This window comes from Xiphias gladius, chromosome 11 (genome assembly GCF_016859285.1).
Source record: "Xiphias gladius isolate SHS-SW01 ecotype Sanya breed wild chromosome 11, ASM1685928v1, whole genome shotgun sequence".
Classification (NCBI taxonomy): domain Eukaryota; kingdom Metazoa; phylum Chordata; class Actinopteri; order Istiophoriformes; family Xiphiidae; genus Xiphias; species Xiphias gladius.
The window spans coordinates 10,264,467-10,282,328 of record NC_053410.1 but is presented as its reverse complement, the minus strand read 5'-3'; the positions used below and the strand labels follow the sequence as shown (position 1 = coordinate 10,282,328).

At 39.9% G+C, this 17,862-nt stretch overlaps 2 protein-coding genes across 2 annotated transcripts in view; both read left to right on the top strand.

Annotated features, from left to right (window-relative positions):
- The window catches only part of LOC120796449 (ankyrin-3-like), a 130,355-nt gene extending 126,878 nt beyond the window's left edge, over window positions 1-3,477 (top strand). Inside the window, exon 47 of the mRNA XM_040139319.1 lies at window positions 1,430-3,477. The gene's annotated coding sequence lies outside the window, so the exon portion shown is untranslated. The remainder of the gene's footprint in view (window positions 1-1,429) is intronic.
- Window positions 3,478-4,293: 816 nt separating this feature from the next.
- Window positions 4,294-17,433, top strand: LOC120796829 (coiled-coil domain-containing protein 6-like). Its single transcript, XM_040139936.1, has 9 exons — window positions 4,294-4,660; window positions 5,857-6,006; window positions 7,954-8,082; window positions 8,716-8,819; window positions 9,837-9,997; window positions 11,328-11,484; window positions 12,946-13,046; window positions 13,922-14,043; window positions 16,669-17,433. The coding sequence occupies exons 1-9, from the start codon at window positions 4,406-4,408 to the stop codon at window positions 16,867-16,869; spliced, it is 1,380 nt and encodes a 459-aa protein (XP_039995870.1). The 5' UTR covers window positions 4,294-4,405; the 3' UTR covers window positions 16,870-17,433.
- Window positions 17,434-17,862: the final 429 nt, after the last annotated feature.

The window sequence follows — 17,862 nt, the reverse complement described above, 5'->3', positions numbered from 1 at the left end:
GTAATTATGGCTGTCGTACATTATGGAAGTTTTGTTTTTTTGTGTTCTTTTGTTTAGTAACCTTAGACATTTTATTAAAATATTCTGATTATACAAAATTTTTTAGTTTGCATTTCTGAAGATATTCTAAATTTCTTACTTAAAATTCAGGGTTGCCATTAATTTAAGGCAGGACTGTAGGTCCTATATTTGAATCTCTGTACTTGTACTCTCTTCTCTACTCATTCAGTGCGCTGCACTCAATGACTTTGTACTCTCTCCGCAAAAGGAATAATTCAACATTTTGGCCAATAAGGTCATTTGCTTTCTTTCTTTGCTTTCTTGAATCTCTCCAAAGTTCAAAAATATGCCTACCAGCACTGCTATTTAACACGTTGTGTCAAATACACAAACAGTATTGTGAAAATGATATTTTGTGCTTTTAGGGGGAGTTATGTGTTAGTGTTTATTCATGTATTAAACAATCGAGATACAGCGTGCTAATTATCGAGCTTTATAGATGCTGGTAGTTCTATTTTTTAACTTTGGACAGAGTCAAATCAGCTGTTTCCCTGTGCTTCCGTTCTTTATGCTAAGCTAGTGGCATCCTGGCTCCAGCTCTGTACCTAATACACACATGAGAGTATGCGATCTTCTCATCTAACTCTTGGCAAGAAAGCAAATAAGGGTGTTTTCCAAAATGTCAAACTATTCCCTTGATTCACCCCTCCCCAGATAGTTGCACTGTGCCACTGTACCACAGACTGCAAAAGGCTGACTGATGCCTGAACCTGGTTATCCTCTGGCAACATTTCTGCCCTCTGTGGTCACTGTGTGTTTGTGAATAGGGAACAGTTACAAAGGAAACAGGGCTGATGGACGGTACACACCTCAGCATTATATTGCCCCACTGATACCCTCCATGCCTGTTTTTGTCCGCCAAATCCCCAACTCGCAACAGCATTGTAGCATGCAAAAAGAGTTTGTTATCCCACTGGCCAGACTGTTAATCCTGACTGCTGTTCACCCTGATGTTATGTTTGCAGTGAATCATTCCATCTTTACAATCCTGACTTAGAAATAACATGGCAATGATGTGAAGCCTGGCAAAGAGTTTCTATGGTAACAGAGGTCACCATAACAATCCACGGACCATCGGGTATTGATAACATGTCATTTAGTTACACAAAGAAGTGAAAGCTCGCAACAGTTTTAAAGAGTTTTCACAAATAGAAAAATAGTCTGTTATGAGAAGAAGGTTACACCCTTTGAATTGAATTTATAATATGTAAAATAAGACAATATTTCTGTCAAAAGGAATGTACTTTTTAGATATAAGGACATTTATGGCATTCAGCATTACTCCTGTTAAAAAAACTACTCTTGTAATCTATAAACAGTTACATTAAATGTGCTTCAATATGTGATGTGCTATTTTTGTGTCTTACAGATGTACATGGGCCGAGTTAAAAATTTCCTGGGAATAAGTGTTCAGAGGGCTGAAGAAGTCCAGTGTTAAGGGCTTCAGGCAGGGGTCCATTCTGCAACTATCTGCTTCAAACAAATGGTTTTCACGCGAGAAGAGTTGACCCTTCTGACTTACACATGAGCATGAAAAACTCACTCCCTGTCAATCAAAAGACCCAGGAGGTTCTCACTCTCTGGCTGCGGTGGACCCGTGGACAATGATTCTGCTTCATGTTTTTGTGTGAGACAACACGTGCCATCGGTCCACTGGTGATGTGAGAGCTTTTTGAGGAGCATCGTTTGTTGTGAAAACGAGAGAGACTCCATTACTGACAACCACACAGGTGCACACTGTGACCAAAGATGGCACAAGAGCTAAATCCACATGGTGGGTGGAAAGAACGAATTAGACACAATAACACAAAAAAATCTAACGGAACACTTCTGATTCAACTTCAACACTCGCCTTATAGTTTTTTCTTGAACCCATTGTTGTCAGGATGTAAATTGTTTTGGGTTTTTTTTCCTCTTCCTTTTTAAAACTTAAACTAACACAAAAGCTTTTTTCTGTATATAAAATTACAATATGTAAAATTCTTAAAAAAGGGTAAGTTACTGGTTGAGAATGCACCGAGGAGAGTAACCTTTTCAAGTGCTTTCAAAATTTATTGAAACGGTTCCACTTTTAAAGAATTGAGTTTAACTTCACAGGTTCTTGTATAATTAATTATTAGAGCAGGTATAATGTTTGTACATGAAAAAAAAGCTGGTTTGATTTTAACAGAGGAAATTTCCAGAAAAATCAAATTTCAGTAATTCCCAAAGTGGGAGTGGATCTAATCCTGCAAAAGCAGCCTTTCAGAGTACTCATATTTTCATGCATGCTGTTCACATTATTTTAAGTACAATTTTTACAAGTTTGCAAACACTGTATTCAAATGACAAATAAAACCCTTTATCTGTGTACACATATAGCCCAAACATTTGTCACTGATTTTATATTTTAAATTGAAAAAGGATACCATTAAAGCATTTATCATGTTGGGGTGAGGATGAAAAAAAAGTTCTATAGCTTCTTGAGGGTGTGATGTCTTGTTTGTCTATGTAAAACCGGAGGGCAGCTTCTGCTACAAGAACGAAATAATCTGAATGTAAATGCTAGTAGGCTGGCTCGCTGTAAAATTATAACTGTATTGTGCGTATTGGCTATAAGGTGTAGGAGTCTCTGTACACTGTTAGACTGTTTGTAACCATTTTAGCAGTGTGTCAATTTGGTTTCCTAACGGCTGCTGTGGTATTAAAGGAAAACTGGGGCATTTCATTTTGGATTTTTTGGTGAAGTATTTCCTTAATTTAAAACCTACTCACATTAAGGACACATAAAGACATTATTTGATTGTAGCTCTAAATAGCATATTGTATGACAAAAACACTGGATGGTCAAAAACAATTATTTAAGCATTAAATAAATTGTGTTTAACTCTGAAACTGTGTGATCTTTCTAGGCTTGAGAGTCTGTATATGCAGTGTCGAATAGAATTGTTTTCACTAGCTCATTGGCAAAATTTTACTTAATATTACATGAGGAATTATCTTTGTATTGGTTTTCATTAGTTGCCCATGTAGTTAAAGTGTGGTGTTCTACTGGTGCGATGGCTCAGTATGCTGATGTCTATGCTGTGGACATGAAAACTATGTAACTCTTTTTTTTTTTTTTTTGGTGGGGGGTTAAACGAAGTCAGGTAGGGTGCTGTGCCACATCCCCTTATACTTCTATGTCAATCAAGGGAAAGAGGATCCTTTGATATGGTTGAACTATCAATTTTGTCAATTTTGTTTGATATCTGTTTTCACCTGAGCAGATTTTTTGATGTACAATTCTTACTAACAGCGTGAAGCCATTGAAATGTAACTATTCTAGCACTTTGGTTATTCAAGGTCTTTTAGAGGCTATAGCAGCAAGGATGCCACCACAAATGTTTCAGACGTCTTTAAAAAAAAATCAACCTAAAAATGAAAAAAATAAAAATGCATTGATTTCGCAGTACAACTGTTTCTGTTCTTGTCTTTGTGTCCTTGAATATTTTTTATTATGTAAGTAAAGTAACGGCAGCCTGATGTGATGACATCAAAGACACTGTCCTTCAAACAGAGTTATGCGCTTCTTCTCCACCTAAGTGTCCTTGAGCCGAACTCTCCAGGGCTATGTGCTTGAACCACCTTGTGGGGCCAGGCAACAAGAGTTCCTTATGATGATATTGCTGATTTCTGTTGAATAAGTAATTAATGATCAACTGGGAAAAAAAAAAATGTTTCAAAGCCTCCCACCAAGTCCTGCCTGTCATGGTGCTCTGCAAGATTTATTAACATTACATACTTTATGCAGATGATGATTAAAAATAATTCGAAGTTACCTTAGTATTAGTTACTAATATAATATAAATACCAATGGTACTGTCTAGTTAAACGTGGTAGTTTGTTCTTAGAGGTGGAATACAATAGGGAAATGCTCTGCCACCTAATTATTATTTATCATACAGTATATAGCAAATCCTTCCACATCATTCTTATGACCAGGCCATGGAGTTACGGAAAGATTATCCCTCCTCTGGGTACCTGTTGACCCCATCCTTGCGATACTTCGATTAAACTTAAAATCTACTGAGGAATATACGGCATGTAAATTTTGACTTAACCCCCCCCCCCAAAAAAAAAAAGGTGGACAAGTGAAGTAATACTAAGGATGGAAGTTGATAGAGATGTATTACAGGGTCCAGCTTCATTTGACAATGGTGCACTGGGTGATACTGGAGACATCCTGGCGGCGGCGCTATGCAGACACGCGTGAGCAAGGTCACACGGTGTACCATTCTGCTGTGTGCGCTCCTCAAACGCTGCTGCCGCCGCTGCCGCCGCCGCCGCCGTCGTCGTCTTCCCTTCTCCACACTGTCGCACAACCATGGCGGACAGCGCAAGCGAGAGCGACACCGACGGAGCGGGGAGCAGCTCGGCCACCCCGATGTCGTCCTCCGCTTCAAATTCGGGAAAACCGAGCATAGTCATTTCACAGTTTCGTTTGGAGGAACTGACGAACCGCCTGGCCTCCTTACAACAAGAGAATAAAGTTCTTAAAATTGAGCTGGAGACGTTCAAACTCAAGTGCAAAGCCCTGCAGGAGGAGAATCGGGACCTCCGCAAAGCTAGCGTCACCATTGTGAGTAACGATGGCTAGCTAACTAGCTAGATGCTATCCTCACGCCTCTTATTTTACTACATTTGTCAGTAAGTTAGCTGTGGCTGGTGTTGTATCCTTATTGCTAAATGGTCAATGTTAACACACTTAATATGTTACACGGAAAGGTTACCTGTATTTGTACACACCATTCTGGTGTTTTGCTAGCGCTACTATTATTAGCTAGCTAGCCTTGGTTGGATATGTTGCTAATTTAGCCAGCGGGCTAGCGTTTGCTAGGTGGTAAGGCAGCGATACCCAGCTAGTTTGCTTTGTTTTGTTTTGCGTTGCTAATCTTGGCTAACATTAGCTCAACGGCTAACGTAAGGGTAAAAGGCTTACAAATTAGGGGTGCACCTCACGATGCAAGTACCGGACTGATGTTAGCTATTTGGCCAGCTGATTACTCACTGCTAGACATTGTCACCACGTTATGTCCAACAAGGATACGTTAACTGAGTACCGTGTCAGATAAGTAGTCCAGCAGCAGCACTGGCATGGACCGATGCGTCATATATCTTCATGCTCGGCTAATTGGCCTCAGGTTCATATAAATGTGTAACCGATATGTTGGATTGATGGGAACTATGTAGGCCAAACTTCGCGAGCTAGCTAAATGCCAGGCTCATATGTTTGCCAGTCAGCCACACTGCACCCTGCCCACCCTAAATGTGTGAGGCTTAACTAGGTGTTTGGTTTCTATTGTCCTTCTCAATGTTTTTGAACAACTGACAAATTCTCCCAGTTTGGAAAACAGAATTTGGCTTAGAGGTCGTTGAAGACTGAGGGGGGAGAATTTGAGACTGGTGCTAACAAGGACAGACGTATCATCACACTGAAATGCTAGCTGTTTTAGCTGTCCCAACACATTTCCTTAGTGCCCCCATGTTTCACTCTTTCCCTCACTGTCAGTCACCCATTACCGCAATATCTCTTGAGTCATTAGGGAAAATTCTGCTTCCTCTTTGGCTGGCAGACTTCACTGCAGATTTTGGTCGGCTCTTGCGTGTGTTTTTTTTTTTTTTTAAGTATCCCTATATGCACTGTTGGTTATTTCACTTTAATCAGGATAAACGTGAAAAGCACAGTTTGAAAAACAGTTTGATGCGCAAGACCTAAGAGCTTACTTCACTGATGTTTGCCTTTGCCACTGTCTCCCATTTGTTTTCATCTCACAGCAAGCAAGAGCGGAGCAGGAAGAAGAATTTATCAGCAACACCTTATTCAAGAAGATCCAGGCCCTCCAGAAGGAGAAAGAGACCTTGGCGGTCAATTATGAGAAAGAGGAGGAATTTCTCACCAATGAACTTTCAAGGAAACTCATGCAAGTGAGTAGTAACAAGATAGGAAAATACCCATTTTTACCTCGCAAGCTGTAGTTGTTTATTCCAGGCACAACTTTAGCCCTGTTTGATGACTTATCATATGGGTAACAAACATAACTGTGGTACAGAGATGTTTTCTTAATGCCCCATTATGCAAAGTTTTTAGCTTTTGGAGTATTGTCAAGCATGTTCAATTTAAGCTCGCTGGGTGTGTGTCTATGCACACCAACCCTTGTATGAGTGTGCGGCAGCTCGTGCATTATCATCAACTGTCCTGTTACTTGCCTGAAGCCTGGAAAGGCTCAAGATGACTTCACTGCGGCTGCTAGCTACTCTAAATGACTCTCAAATTACTCTCCTGTCTGTCAGTTATTTGGTTCAGTCTGTTTTCCACATCTTATTTTCCCAACTGCAGAGCGCACAGCACATACATGCACGCGCTCACACTTTAAATGGCTAGCTGTAGGCTGACAAACGGTTTGTTGATGTGAAAAGAAGTGGGATTCTGGAAGGGACACATGCAAAAGCCTCAGCAGACTCTGCTTAAGGTCATACAGATGGACTTGTTTGGGCTTTTGTTGTCTTGCCTTCTCACTTAACATGAAACAGATCTGTGCCTACCTCTGCCCATAGACTTGGTACTCACAAATGGCCTATAGTTTGTCTGTCTGTGTTCTTGTATGCATGGGCATGTGTTTTACTCTTGTGATGATAGAGGGAGACTTGAGCAAATGTGATCATTTATTTTACTGGGCGTGTAAATGCCCCTCTGGAAAAGCACTTTTATAAACAATTTTGTCTGAGCTGCACTTTTCCAGGCATTACTTTTGAAGATGAACTTTTGCTGCAGTAGTCTTAAGTTGAGTAGCCAAATGATGCAAGTGCCTCAGCGGGTATTTCAATCAATGCCCCCCTTTCAGCACATTTTATGACCTACATATTGTCAATTTGATGACCAGTTTAATTTGCTCCCTCCCACCCGTCCTCTTAGAGAGGGAGCAGATGAAATGTTTCAAACAATTTTTGCCTAATTGTTATTATTAATGCATGGACTAATGAAGGAAAAAACTCTCACATGTGCACATTGCCACTGTTCTGCTGTTGCTTACGATTGGCATCTGCTTGAAGGACAGGAAATCCCAAGTGGGATAAAATATCTCTGCAAGGTGTCCATAGGCTCAAAATGAACAGATGTATTTTGACGCAGACTTGAGCATACTTGCCTCTCACCACACAGTACAGGGTGGAGGCCTGGTATACAATAGCTAGTAGTTGTATTGGCTAAAGTGAAGCACCTTATCAAAACAATTCATAAAATTGTTAGTTTGTTAATTAGAAGAAAAATGGCTGCATTGGGTGTGGCAAAGCTCTGAGTGGCCTGTTCTTTCAGCCAGGATACTACGGAGCAGTCAACTCTGTATGAACGCTGTCCTTGTAAGTTAAAGTAAACTACGTTGTTTTGAGGTGTTCTCATTGTTTCTGTTAGTAGCATAATGGAAATTGTTATTTTTCCCTCTCCAGTCTTTTCCCATAAATGAATTTGCATCCCTTTTCCCATAATGAGTAATCACTTATATAATCTATTACACTGACGCCCCGTTTTGAATCAATGTTGAGCCGCACCCTTTCTTTGTATTGGTGAGCTGCCAGAGGTGGTTACTTTGGTTGCCAGATCATTATTTTACACTGTTGATTCCTCTGGGAAGTTTAACCATGATTCAGGAGGAATTGTAACATTGAGAGTATAGCAAAACGGGAATCCAATGATTAAGCTAAATGTGATGATTTGACACCAGTGTGTTTGTTCACTGTGGTCATCAGATAGTTTTTATATGACTCACCATGAGTCTCTTGTTCTCTTGGTTCTCTCCCTTTTCTCATCTCTCTTTTTTAATTCACCTCCTCTTCTTTTCCTCTGTCCATGCACTATCCTTCCCTTTTCCATCCTAGCTCCAGCATGAGAAGGCAGAGTTGGAGCAGCACTTGGAGCAGGAGCAGGAGTTCCAGGTTAACAAGCTCATGAAAAAGATCAAGAAGATGGAGAATGAAACCATTTCAAAACAGCTAACCCTGGAACAGGTATGCTTGACGTGGTAGAGCAAAATGATTTCATCATCCAGTATGGGACAACATATCCCTGAACTTGTGTGTCCAGTTATTGTAGTTGTGTGAAATGCCAAAAATTTCACCAACTTTAATCCTTCCCACTGAAAGTTAGCTGGAAAGAACATTTTGGTCTGTGGCTGGGTCAAACCTGTGTGTGCTGAAGCCCCACCATAATGTTTCCATGCTCTGATGGCAGGATGTTTCTGTAGATGTGCTTCCATATATTCATTGTTGCTGTTCGCTCATGAATGTATATGTCAAAGAGATGCTTATGTAATTCTGCTGTGCCTTTTGCCCACATGGAGATGTAACGAAATGACATGTTTACCAAAACTGTGACCTAATTTCACCTCAAAAATACTAATGAGCAGCTTACTTTAGCTTTTAGGTTTATCTTATATATAGATATTTTCTATTGTTTTTCTATCACTGTGACTCTCTCACACGCCAGCATAGGGACTGAAGCGCTGTGAAAGAAAGGCTTATCTGGATAGAGACCTTGGCTTTGCAGTACAGTGTATTTGTGTGCAGTCCCATGAAGCCTTTCCAACATCAAGGTTTTTCTATCTCTGATAGTCACTGTCCGCTCTTCCTTTTATTCTCCAGTTGAGGCGGGAGAAGATCGATCTTGAGAACACATTAGAGCAGGAACAAGAAGCCCTGGTCAACAGACTGTGGAAACGGATGGACAAACTGGAGGCTGAGAAAAGGTATGGAATGATCTTATGTGTTAACACTTTCAGTATCTAGAGACAGTAGACATTTTAGAATCTACTCCTTGTGGGTATGGATTCAAAGATTTTTTACGACCATATTCATACTTGAACACATCCAAAAGCCAAAATCTCTTCAGTAGTATTAGCAAAGGGGCCAAAGGCTCCAACTTACAGTCGCTTTCAACCCCATCTTGTGGTTTTTGTCAGTGGATCAGCTGTTAACCGGCCAATATTTACTGCACTATTTAGAAGTATGAAGCTTAATGGGTTGGCTGTGACGCATACTGTATAATGAAACTGTTTACGTTCTGTGTATTGTTTGTACCTTAGCTTAAAACTTAAAAAAATAACTTTAAGCTACTTGCTCAAATTGCTCTGTTATGGTTTCCCAGAGACATTTCAATCTACATGAGGGTAAACAGAATATCTTGACATGGCCCAACACTAAATTTCAGCAATATGTTGGATAAAAATTACAGAGTGGTTGTGATATAGCAGTCTTTCTTGACTGGAGTAATAATCCTTTTTGTAAGTATACCCCCTCCCTTTCTGTCTCTGAAAGACACACACTCACAGGCACACATAAAATGCCTGCCTGTCACTATAAACAAGTGATTCAGCTTCACTTACGATGCAGAATAAAATTACTAGTGATCGACTAGCACTAGCTTTCTGATCTAGGTCACACATTTTCAGGGTAATGTTTTTAGAGCGGTAAATTACAATAGGCTGAATAATTCCATCCCGAAGGCCTGATTATATATGTAATTTGTTAGTCATTTCAGAGCCATTTTCAATCTAAAGATGCAGTTAACAAGGAAGGGTTGAAAAGGTCTTTCATTTTTGAGAATTAAGTAAATTGCCCTGTTTTCAGCTAGTAGGCTGTTGTCTAGACCTACGTTAAAGCTAGGGAATCTCAAATGGATTTTATTTTTACAAGCTTGTCAACATTCCCATCATTTCGGCTGATGAATTATAGTAACAGAGCGTTTTGCTCGTTTTCTAAACTAGAATCCTTCAGGAGAAGTTGGACCAGCCTGTATCAGCTCCTCCCTCCCCAAGAGATGTTTCCATGGAGATAGACTCGCCGGAGAACATGATGCGGCATATCCGCTTCCTGAAGAATGAGGTGGAGAGGCTTAAGAAAAGTCTGCGCACCACTGAGCTGCAGCGTAAGTGGCCTCTCAACTTGTCAACTTGGGTTTGGGCTCTGAAGGGGCAGATGCCCGCAAGTGTTGATTTAAGGATGTGATTGGTAAAACTGATTCTCATATAAGCCGTAAGGGGCAAATTCAACCTACACCCAGGCTTGGCTTGTTTTACATAGACCAAGAGAGAAGGATACTTTTTGGCCTTGTGCTGACACACTTTACAGCCTTGTTATGTCCTTGTCATTCACTGGTCACATTAAACCTGGAGGCACTTAAGTGTTTATGAAGAAGTGGAACTGCACATGGTCAGCAAAAAGCCTCTAAGAAAATCCATGTTGGTCTTAAAATAGCATTTTTTCCCCTTAATTCCTTTTGAAAGGGGTACCTATTACATCTGAGCTCTGTCATAACTTGATGATGTTGATTCTCCGAAAGGTCTTAACCCCCTGAAGATATTTTGTCTCAGTACTCAGAATTTTATCATGGGTATTGTTTCTTGTCAGCAGTATCCCCTATTTTTTGTTTGACTTGGCACAAAATTATTTAGTAATTTAAGTGACAAACAATCCGTATTGTTGTACTTTTTTTTTTTTTTATATTGTTGCTCGTGATAGTGCAGTGAAATGATATTGACATTTCATTATTTATAGATCACAGGCAGCAATGGCCAGTTTTTACAGAGCAACATGTATCTATCTAGATTGTGCTTTGACTGAAAAAATATTTTTCATAACATCAGAAAAATGTAGTATTGTGTTCACAAGTGGACACAACGAAAACAGCTTTTCATGTTTTTTGGGGTTCTAGTAAAGCCCAGGGCATGGACCTAAAAACAGGAGCGTCTCATGGTAAAAGAACGCAGCAGTAAACACTAATTTGTTAATAGTTAATAACACTTCATTGTTTAGACAGATGTGTTGATTCAGCTTTATGTAAGAAATTAATTTAGTAATGGAGATTAGTATAAACTCATGCCTGTCACTCAGACTCAACATTATGTAGTCAATGCTTTGTAATTGCCACTAGAGGGAGCTGTCCATCCAACATTTAACACATCTTCTGAGAAGCCGAGATGAGCAGCAAGACCGTACTGCTACTGGAAAAAAAAAGACAATGTGGCATTGTTGGACAGATAATACATTGTGTTAGCAGAGGTCAGCATTAACCCACATTCACTTTCTTTTTTGAAAAGAAAACATTTTATTGCACAAACAAACTGAATAGTTCCTGGAGCTCTTATGAGGAGATTGTTATATCTGCATTTTAAGAGTTGTTGTTCATGTTGATAAACAGTGGGCAGGATGTGACAATATCTCAACTGCTGTCATTTGTTCTGTGTGTCCACTCCCAGACACAGAGAAGCGTGCCCAGTACATAGAAGAGGAGCGACACATGAGGGAGGAGAACATCCGGCTGCAGAGAAAGCTTCAGAGAGAGATGGAGCGCAGGGAGGCCCTGTGCAGACAACTGTCAGAGAGTGAATCCAGTCTGGAGATGGACGACGAGAGGTAGGGGATTGGACACATGATAGGACAGATTAACAAAAATGCCAAAATAACACTGGGTTGAAAAACCACATGTCAGAAAACCAAGGGAAATGGATGAGAGAGAGACTTTATCTTGGTAAATGGCTTGGCCTGTGCACTGGAGTCTGATGTTGCAGAGTGGCTGGAGTGGCATTTGGCTCCAATGGCCAGTTACACTGCTGACACTGATGATTGGATTAAGGGAGCCTGAACCTGTTAGAATGAAAAGATGAAGGAACAAAAGAGGGAGAGATGAAAAAGACAATAGGCATGTATGCAACCTCAGTACACAACAGTAGCTCTTCTAATAGCTGGTATTTGTCAGTGTTAAAATGGCTTTGTTTGAGATTATAAAGGTACCCACCTAGTTTAAAACAGCTCCACACTGCCTCTGTGTGTTTGGCTGGACCACAACAGCGGGGCCAGCCCTGTAAACGCGAATGACTGTGACTGACTGAGTGAGTCATAAAGTCACACCATTGGTCAGCTGAATGCCGCATGACTGAGGGCTGACGTTACACCATTGGTCAGCTGCCCGAGTGGTGGAGTTTCTCCATTGGCCACTGCTCTGCTTTTCAAGTCCCTTTTCAAGCGACTTTTCTTCACAAAACAACCTAGCAACAAATCTAGCGACTTTTTTGACAATCCGTAGCTACTTTCCGTAGAAGAGAGTTGCCAGAATTGCCTTGTTAGAGCGAGGTCGGGCTTTCGATCCGCAGACACACCTCTCTATGCCTCTCATTCAACTGACTGCACAGCAGTTGACACAGACTATTGCTATTACACTGACATTATTGCCTTTCGTGTAAGTGTCCTTTCTCCTTTTTTTTTTTTTTTTTTTTATAAATATTTATAAAGGTTTGTTTTTTATGCTCCTTGCTCTTGTAGCTTATAAAGGGTGCTATATAATATAATATTAAAACATATTACCTCTTGCTTAGGTACATAATTAAATTTTTTTAAATTTTTTCAACAACCATATTACCAGAACAATTTTAAAGAGATGGTATTTAAAAACGCATGTACATAAACCTTCTAAACAGTCACACTAGTGGCTTTGCATGCTTAATTACATTAGAGCAAAATTCTCCAACTTTCTGCATGTTGTCGCCCTCAGCAGTGGCAAGAGGGCGTAAAACATGAAAAAGCCATGGTCCTTGAATTATAATAAGAAAAGAAACATTTATGTAACCACACACCAGCATTCACAGGTGTCTTCTTTGATCACTCTCAGCTGTCAGGTGAAATAACTCCTCTTCAGAGACTAAAAATTTGACAGTGCAGCAGGTCCCTGAGGAGGACAGAATCTAGTTAGGCAATGTTGCTTATTTTTATGTTTGCCTCAAAAACCAGTTTAGCTAAATTGAGCCCCCTTTTTTTACCAACTTTAACTAGCTATAAATTAATAATCCACTGAATTTTCAATGACTGCTCCTCTTTCAGGTACTTCAACGAGATGTCTGCACAGGGCTTGCGAGCAAGGACTGTGTCCAGCCCCATCCCCTACACACCCTCCCCCAGCTCCAGCAGACCCATATCACCTGGTAGGTACATTTGAGATGGCTAGTGTTAAATCTGGAACAAACATTCATTGGCAAGTTGAAGTGTCTTAAAGGTCAGTGAAACCACAAATAAATCCCCACTGAAATAAAAAAAAGTTTTCCCTCCCTCTCTCTCCAATCAAATCCATTTCTTGCTTACTTCCAAAACACATATGCAGCCCCTGTTTCTGTGGAAATCAGAAGGATCATAAAAATGTGTCATGCTTGCATAAAAATTGCAAGCATGACACAGGCTCCTGTTTATGATTAAAATTTATGATAGATAATGATTGCATATAACACAGTTACTGGTCAGCTCAGATACTGAGTTATTGAAAACAAAGCAAAAACTTGATTAAGCTTTTTTAGGTTTGTCTGTTGTTTATATCACTGCAGTTAATAAAAAGTTGTTTGTTGTTGGCAACACAAAAAAAGGAATGAGGGTAAAGCACATGAAAATGCACATATTGGTGCAATCGACAGGCATTTTTGGTTGATCTAAAATCTCAGTCTCCCACATTGTTGTAGCATTTAATCTAAGCCCTGGATGTTTTTGAATCCAATAGTTTTAATGGCGAATACAATGCTGAGGAAAACAAGCTATTTTAGATCTGTTCAGTCATGATTGGTGTTATCCAACAAGATATCAAATTACAGCCTAAATGTTTGCACAGTGATAACAGACCTTTTCTGGTCTGTCAGCCGTGTACTAATTGCATTCACCTATCATTCTAGGAGTAAGTAACCCTAGAACTGGTGTTAAGAAGAGAAACTGCAGTTCTTTGAGTCTCAATTAAATATCATGACTTGGTTTAAAAAAAAAAAATACATACAGCATCTGCTACTTTCTCTTCCTGTCTGCCCCCGCTCTGTCACAGGTCTCTCATATGGCAGCCACACAGTTGGCTTCACTCCTCCAGCTACACTGTCCAGAGCTGCCATCTCCCACTATAACACTCCTGCCCTGCACGTCCACGGAAGCTCCTCTCACGCTGTAGCGGTGAGTAACACATCATGAGTGTTTCCAGGATGTCACAGGTGTTTGTTCATACAGGTGTATGTAGTTTTCTTGAGTTTGCAACCCAGGTCTGAAATATTTATTTCAAAGAGATAGGAAATCCAATACAAATATTTAGTTGCTCCATTTTTTTTTTAAATTTCTTATAATATTTCTAACCAGGGGTGTAAAGCAAAATGTTAAAAAGTTAAATTTTAATTATGTCCTCAGGCACATAATGGAGGGAAATTTAGGCTATTTGTGTATGTATGATCAGTTTGATCTTTGCACCATATTTATTGAGAGAGATGTTCCACTTTGGTTATATTATGTTTGGTATAATGAACCTGAAACATATTAGACAACACGTCCTGCCTTTTCTTTTATTAAATTTGCAGCCCTTGCTGTAAGGCGAGTTTTTTTGCTGATACTGTACAGCCCGTCAGTATTGGGACATTTTTATTTTTGTACTCAAGCATATTTGATTTAAAATGCAACTGTGGCTATGAGTTTAATTGCTGTCTTTTAAAGCTGTAATTTAAAGGTGTTAAGGTGTTTGGGTGTTTATATCCACATCTAATGAACTCTGTAGATATTGTAGTCCTTTTAATGTATATCAACAAACAGTAAAAAGGGCTGAGAGTCCTTCACTATTCATTCATTTACGGTGTAAACATTTGTAAACCTTAAACCTGCCCTGCTTGATCTTCATGCAAATATTGTTGTTACATCACACAAAATAGCCCACTCTTACGTGGATACTTGGAGAACATACCACAGCTCCATCAATGTCCCAAGGTCCAGTCGGCTGTATGTTTATCTTTTCAGTAATGCAGTGATAACTGAATCAACACACGTTATTTGCATCAAGTATATTTCTTTATTAACTTATCTTTTATATTTTCTAGCAGGGTAATGATTCATTAAAGCCTTTCTCCTCACTAACAATTGTTTTTTTTAGTTTCAGTAATGACTGTGACACTTACATCAACAGTGTGTCAAATAGGTCATATCTTAACAAATTAAGATTTGGTTGAAGATGCTTTCTAAACTGATGAGCCTGTGTGCTCTGACAGTATTATTTAAAGCAGAAGTGCTGCCAAAATGATAAGCTTAGTATTCAGGGGGGGGAAGGGACTTGATGAGAAAGATGAGAGTAAATGATCTTGTGGGTTTGGTTTTGGAATTTAATGTCTGGGTGGACACAGTGTAACCGCAATATCCTTACAGCATAATACAAAGCCATATTCCATATACAAAACGATGCAATAAGCAAATGACATACTCCATTTCCACGTTGTCATGATCAACCTCAGTGGTAAAGGGCCTGTCAGGCATAAATTCGTGTAAGTCAAATCATGCTCAAATGAGGTTCGGCCAACCTGTTGGTTCAGCAGTGTTATTTCACTCCCAGAGAACACCAAGGAGGGGAGACACAACTGCCACCAATGTTCATCTTGATAAATGGGCGAGGCCAAACATTGTCTGCAGTATACAGTAGATGTATCAGTTCTATGTTTTAAGCCATTTTGACTGTGATTAAAACTAAGAGTGTAGAAGAAGAGTCCTCTTAGACCCAGCTGTTCTGTACCTGCTCATTACTCCCGCATTATTAAATATCCGTCTCATTCACTCTCATGGGAAAACTGCCAGTTAGGTACTATTCGGGTCACTGTGACATGAGTCTTGACTGAAACTATGAAACCCCTTTGACTAATTCTTTAACCTTTTATCTAAGATTTTGCAGTTTCCAACAAACAGGACCATGTCAAGTTTTTTTGACCCTTTTTTTTTTTTTTTTTTTTTAATATTTCACCGTAACATCTTTACACCTTTATCTCATATTACATAACATATATATATGACCTATTAGGAACAGTCTCACTGTATTAATGTTGGAACAGTTTCTAGTGTTATATAAGTTTTAACTACCCACTTCAGTGTGATCGGCATCCTTTTTATTACTCTATAGTAATTAGTCTTTAAACCTTTGACCAAACTATTTCCTCCCTACTTAACCCTTTCCTCCCACTGTTCCGTGATATTGTACACCTCTGTCCCTTTAGTTTTCTCCCTCCTTGGTACTCTACATCCATTAATTTTCTCTTGATGCATGTGGATGGTACAAACCACGTCTTTCCCATCACCACGCAGCCAACCCAGGAGTTAAACAGGGAAATAATTCTGTCTGGGAAATCAGAACCTTAGACAGATTAAGTTTTCTCTAATCCCCTTTTTTTTCCTTTATCTTTCCATTCCTTTGAATGGAATTGCAGTTGTCGGGTCATGTACAGGAGCCCAGTGGAGGAAACATGACCTCACCACTCTCAATCTTATTTTCCTTCAGTGGTTTGTAACCCTGGAAATACTGTCCAAAAGTATTGCTACAATGACGTCTCTTTTTTTACACTCTTTTATACAAATGAATCTTCTAAACATATCTGCCTAAAAGTAAATTTAAAAAAAAATATTGGTTAGACTAACTTTCTAGAACAGAAACACTCCAGTTTGCCACAAATTCCAGTTTCTGTACAAAACTCTTAGAATGCTGCGATCCAGTTGTATTATTTAAGATGAGGCTTATTTATTTTCTCTCTCTCTCTCTCCCTCTCTCTCTCACTCAAACAGAGGCCCTCCCCAAGAAGAAGCACCAGCCCTGACAAATTCAAACGTCCAACACCCCCACCCTCACCCAACACGCACTCAGGGGCCCAGCAGGCTCAGCCTCCGCTACCCCCACCAGCTCAGCCCATGGTCCAGTCCATGTCCTCCCCGGCAGCTATGTCGCAGCATGCAGCAGCAGCACAGCAGCCTCCCTCCCAGCCTTAACGCCACACACAGTCTCTGTCTTTGCGCGAGTGCGCCCACTGAATGCCACGACGCTACCGCAACAGCAGCTTCCATCATTACCAGCTCTGGAAGTCAAGTTTCTTACTCTTTACCAACTCCACAAAAGAAGCAGCTTCAAAAGTTTAAGAGGGAAAGAAACAAGACGGCGGCTCAGTGAAGCTAGCTGCCTGCCAAATCCACACGTGGCGTTACTTAAACTACTCTTAAAAGGAATGGATGGACAGAAAAATAATCGCTTCTGGGATTTGTAGGCCAATTATCTGTTCCACCTTCTGTCTTGTACACGTTATGTTTTTGTTTTCTTTGCTTGGGACTTTTAGCTGGTTGGAATTGTTGTTGTGGCGCTTCTAAGATAGCACAAACAGCACATACAGTATGTTTCATGGTGGTGTTTTCTGATAGGTTGGATGTTTGGATCAATGGATGGATGTATGGCTTGAGAAACAGATTAATTGATAGATGGATGTGGTTGATTTTGTTCAAGCCTATAATATGACACTCAATTGCAGTAATGTCCTCCACTCCAGCCCCCCCTTTTTTTTTTTTTTTTTTTTTTTTTCTGAAGCAGTGTCAACAATTCACCCCTACCCCAAGTTTAAATAGCTCTGATTAGGTCAACAAGAGGTGTCATAGAAGACTGCTAGGAGTTTCTCCATTATAGGGCATTGATCAAACAGGGCACGTGCCACAGTTATTTTAGTTTCTGAAAGCTTTCAAGGCTCTGCTGCTCTTCAGTTAATATGAAAAGGAAAAAAAAAAAAACATCAAGGAGGATGGACGCTGGTACATAAACCACAGATAAATGTCGCCTTTTGAGGTGTTTGAAAATGTAGTCTGAGGTGTTACAACTTAGTCATGTACTCGGTCTCTTCTCTGCTCTTCTCTCTCTCTCTGGTGTATTTCTGAAAGCTTCTATCATCCTTATGGATATTCCTCATCAGAAAAAAGAAAAAAAAAACATAATGCTCTTTA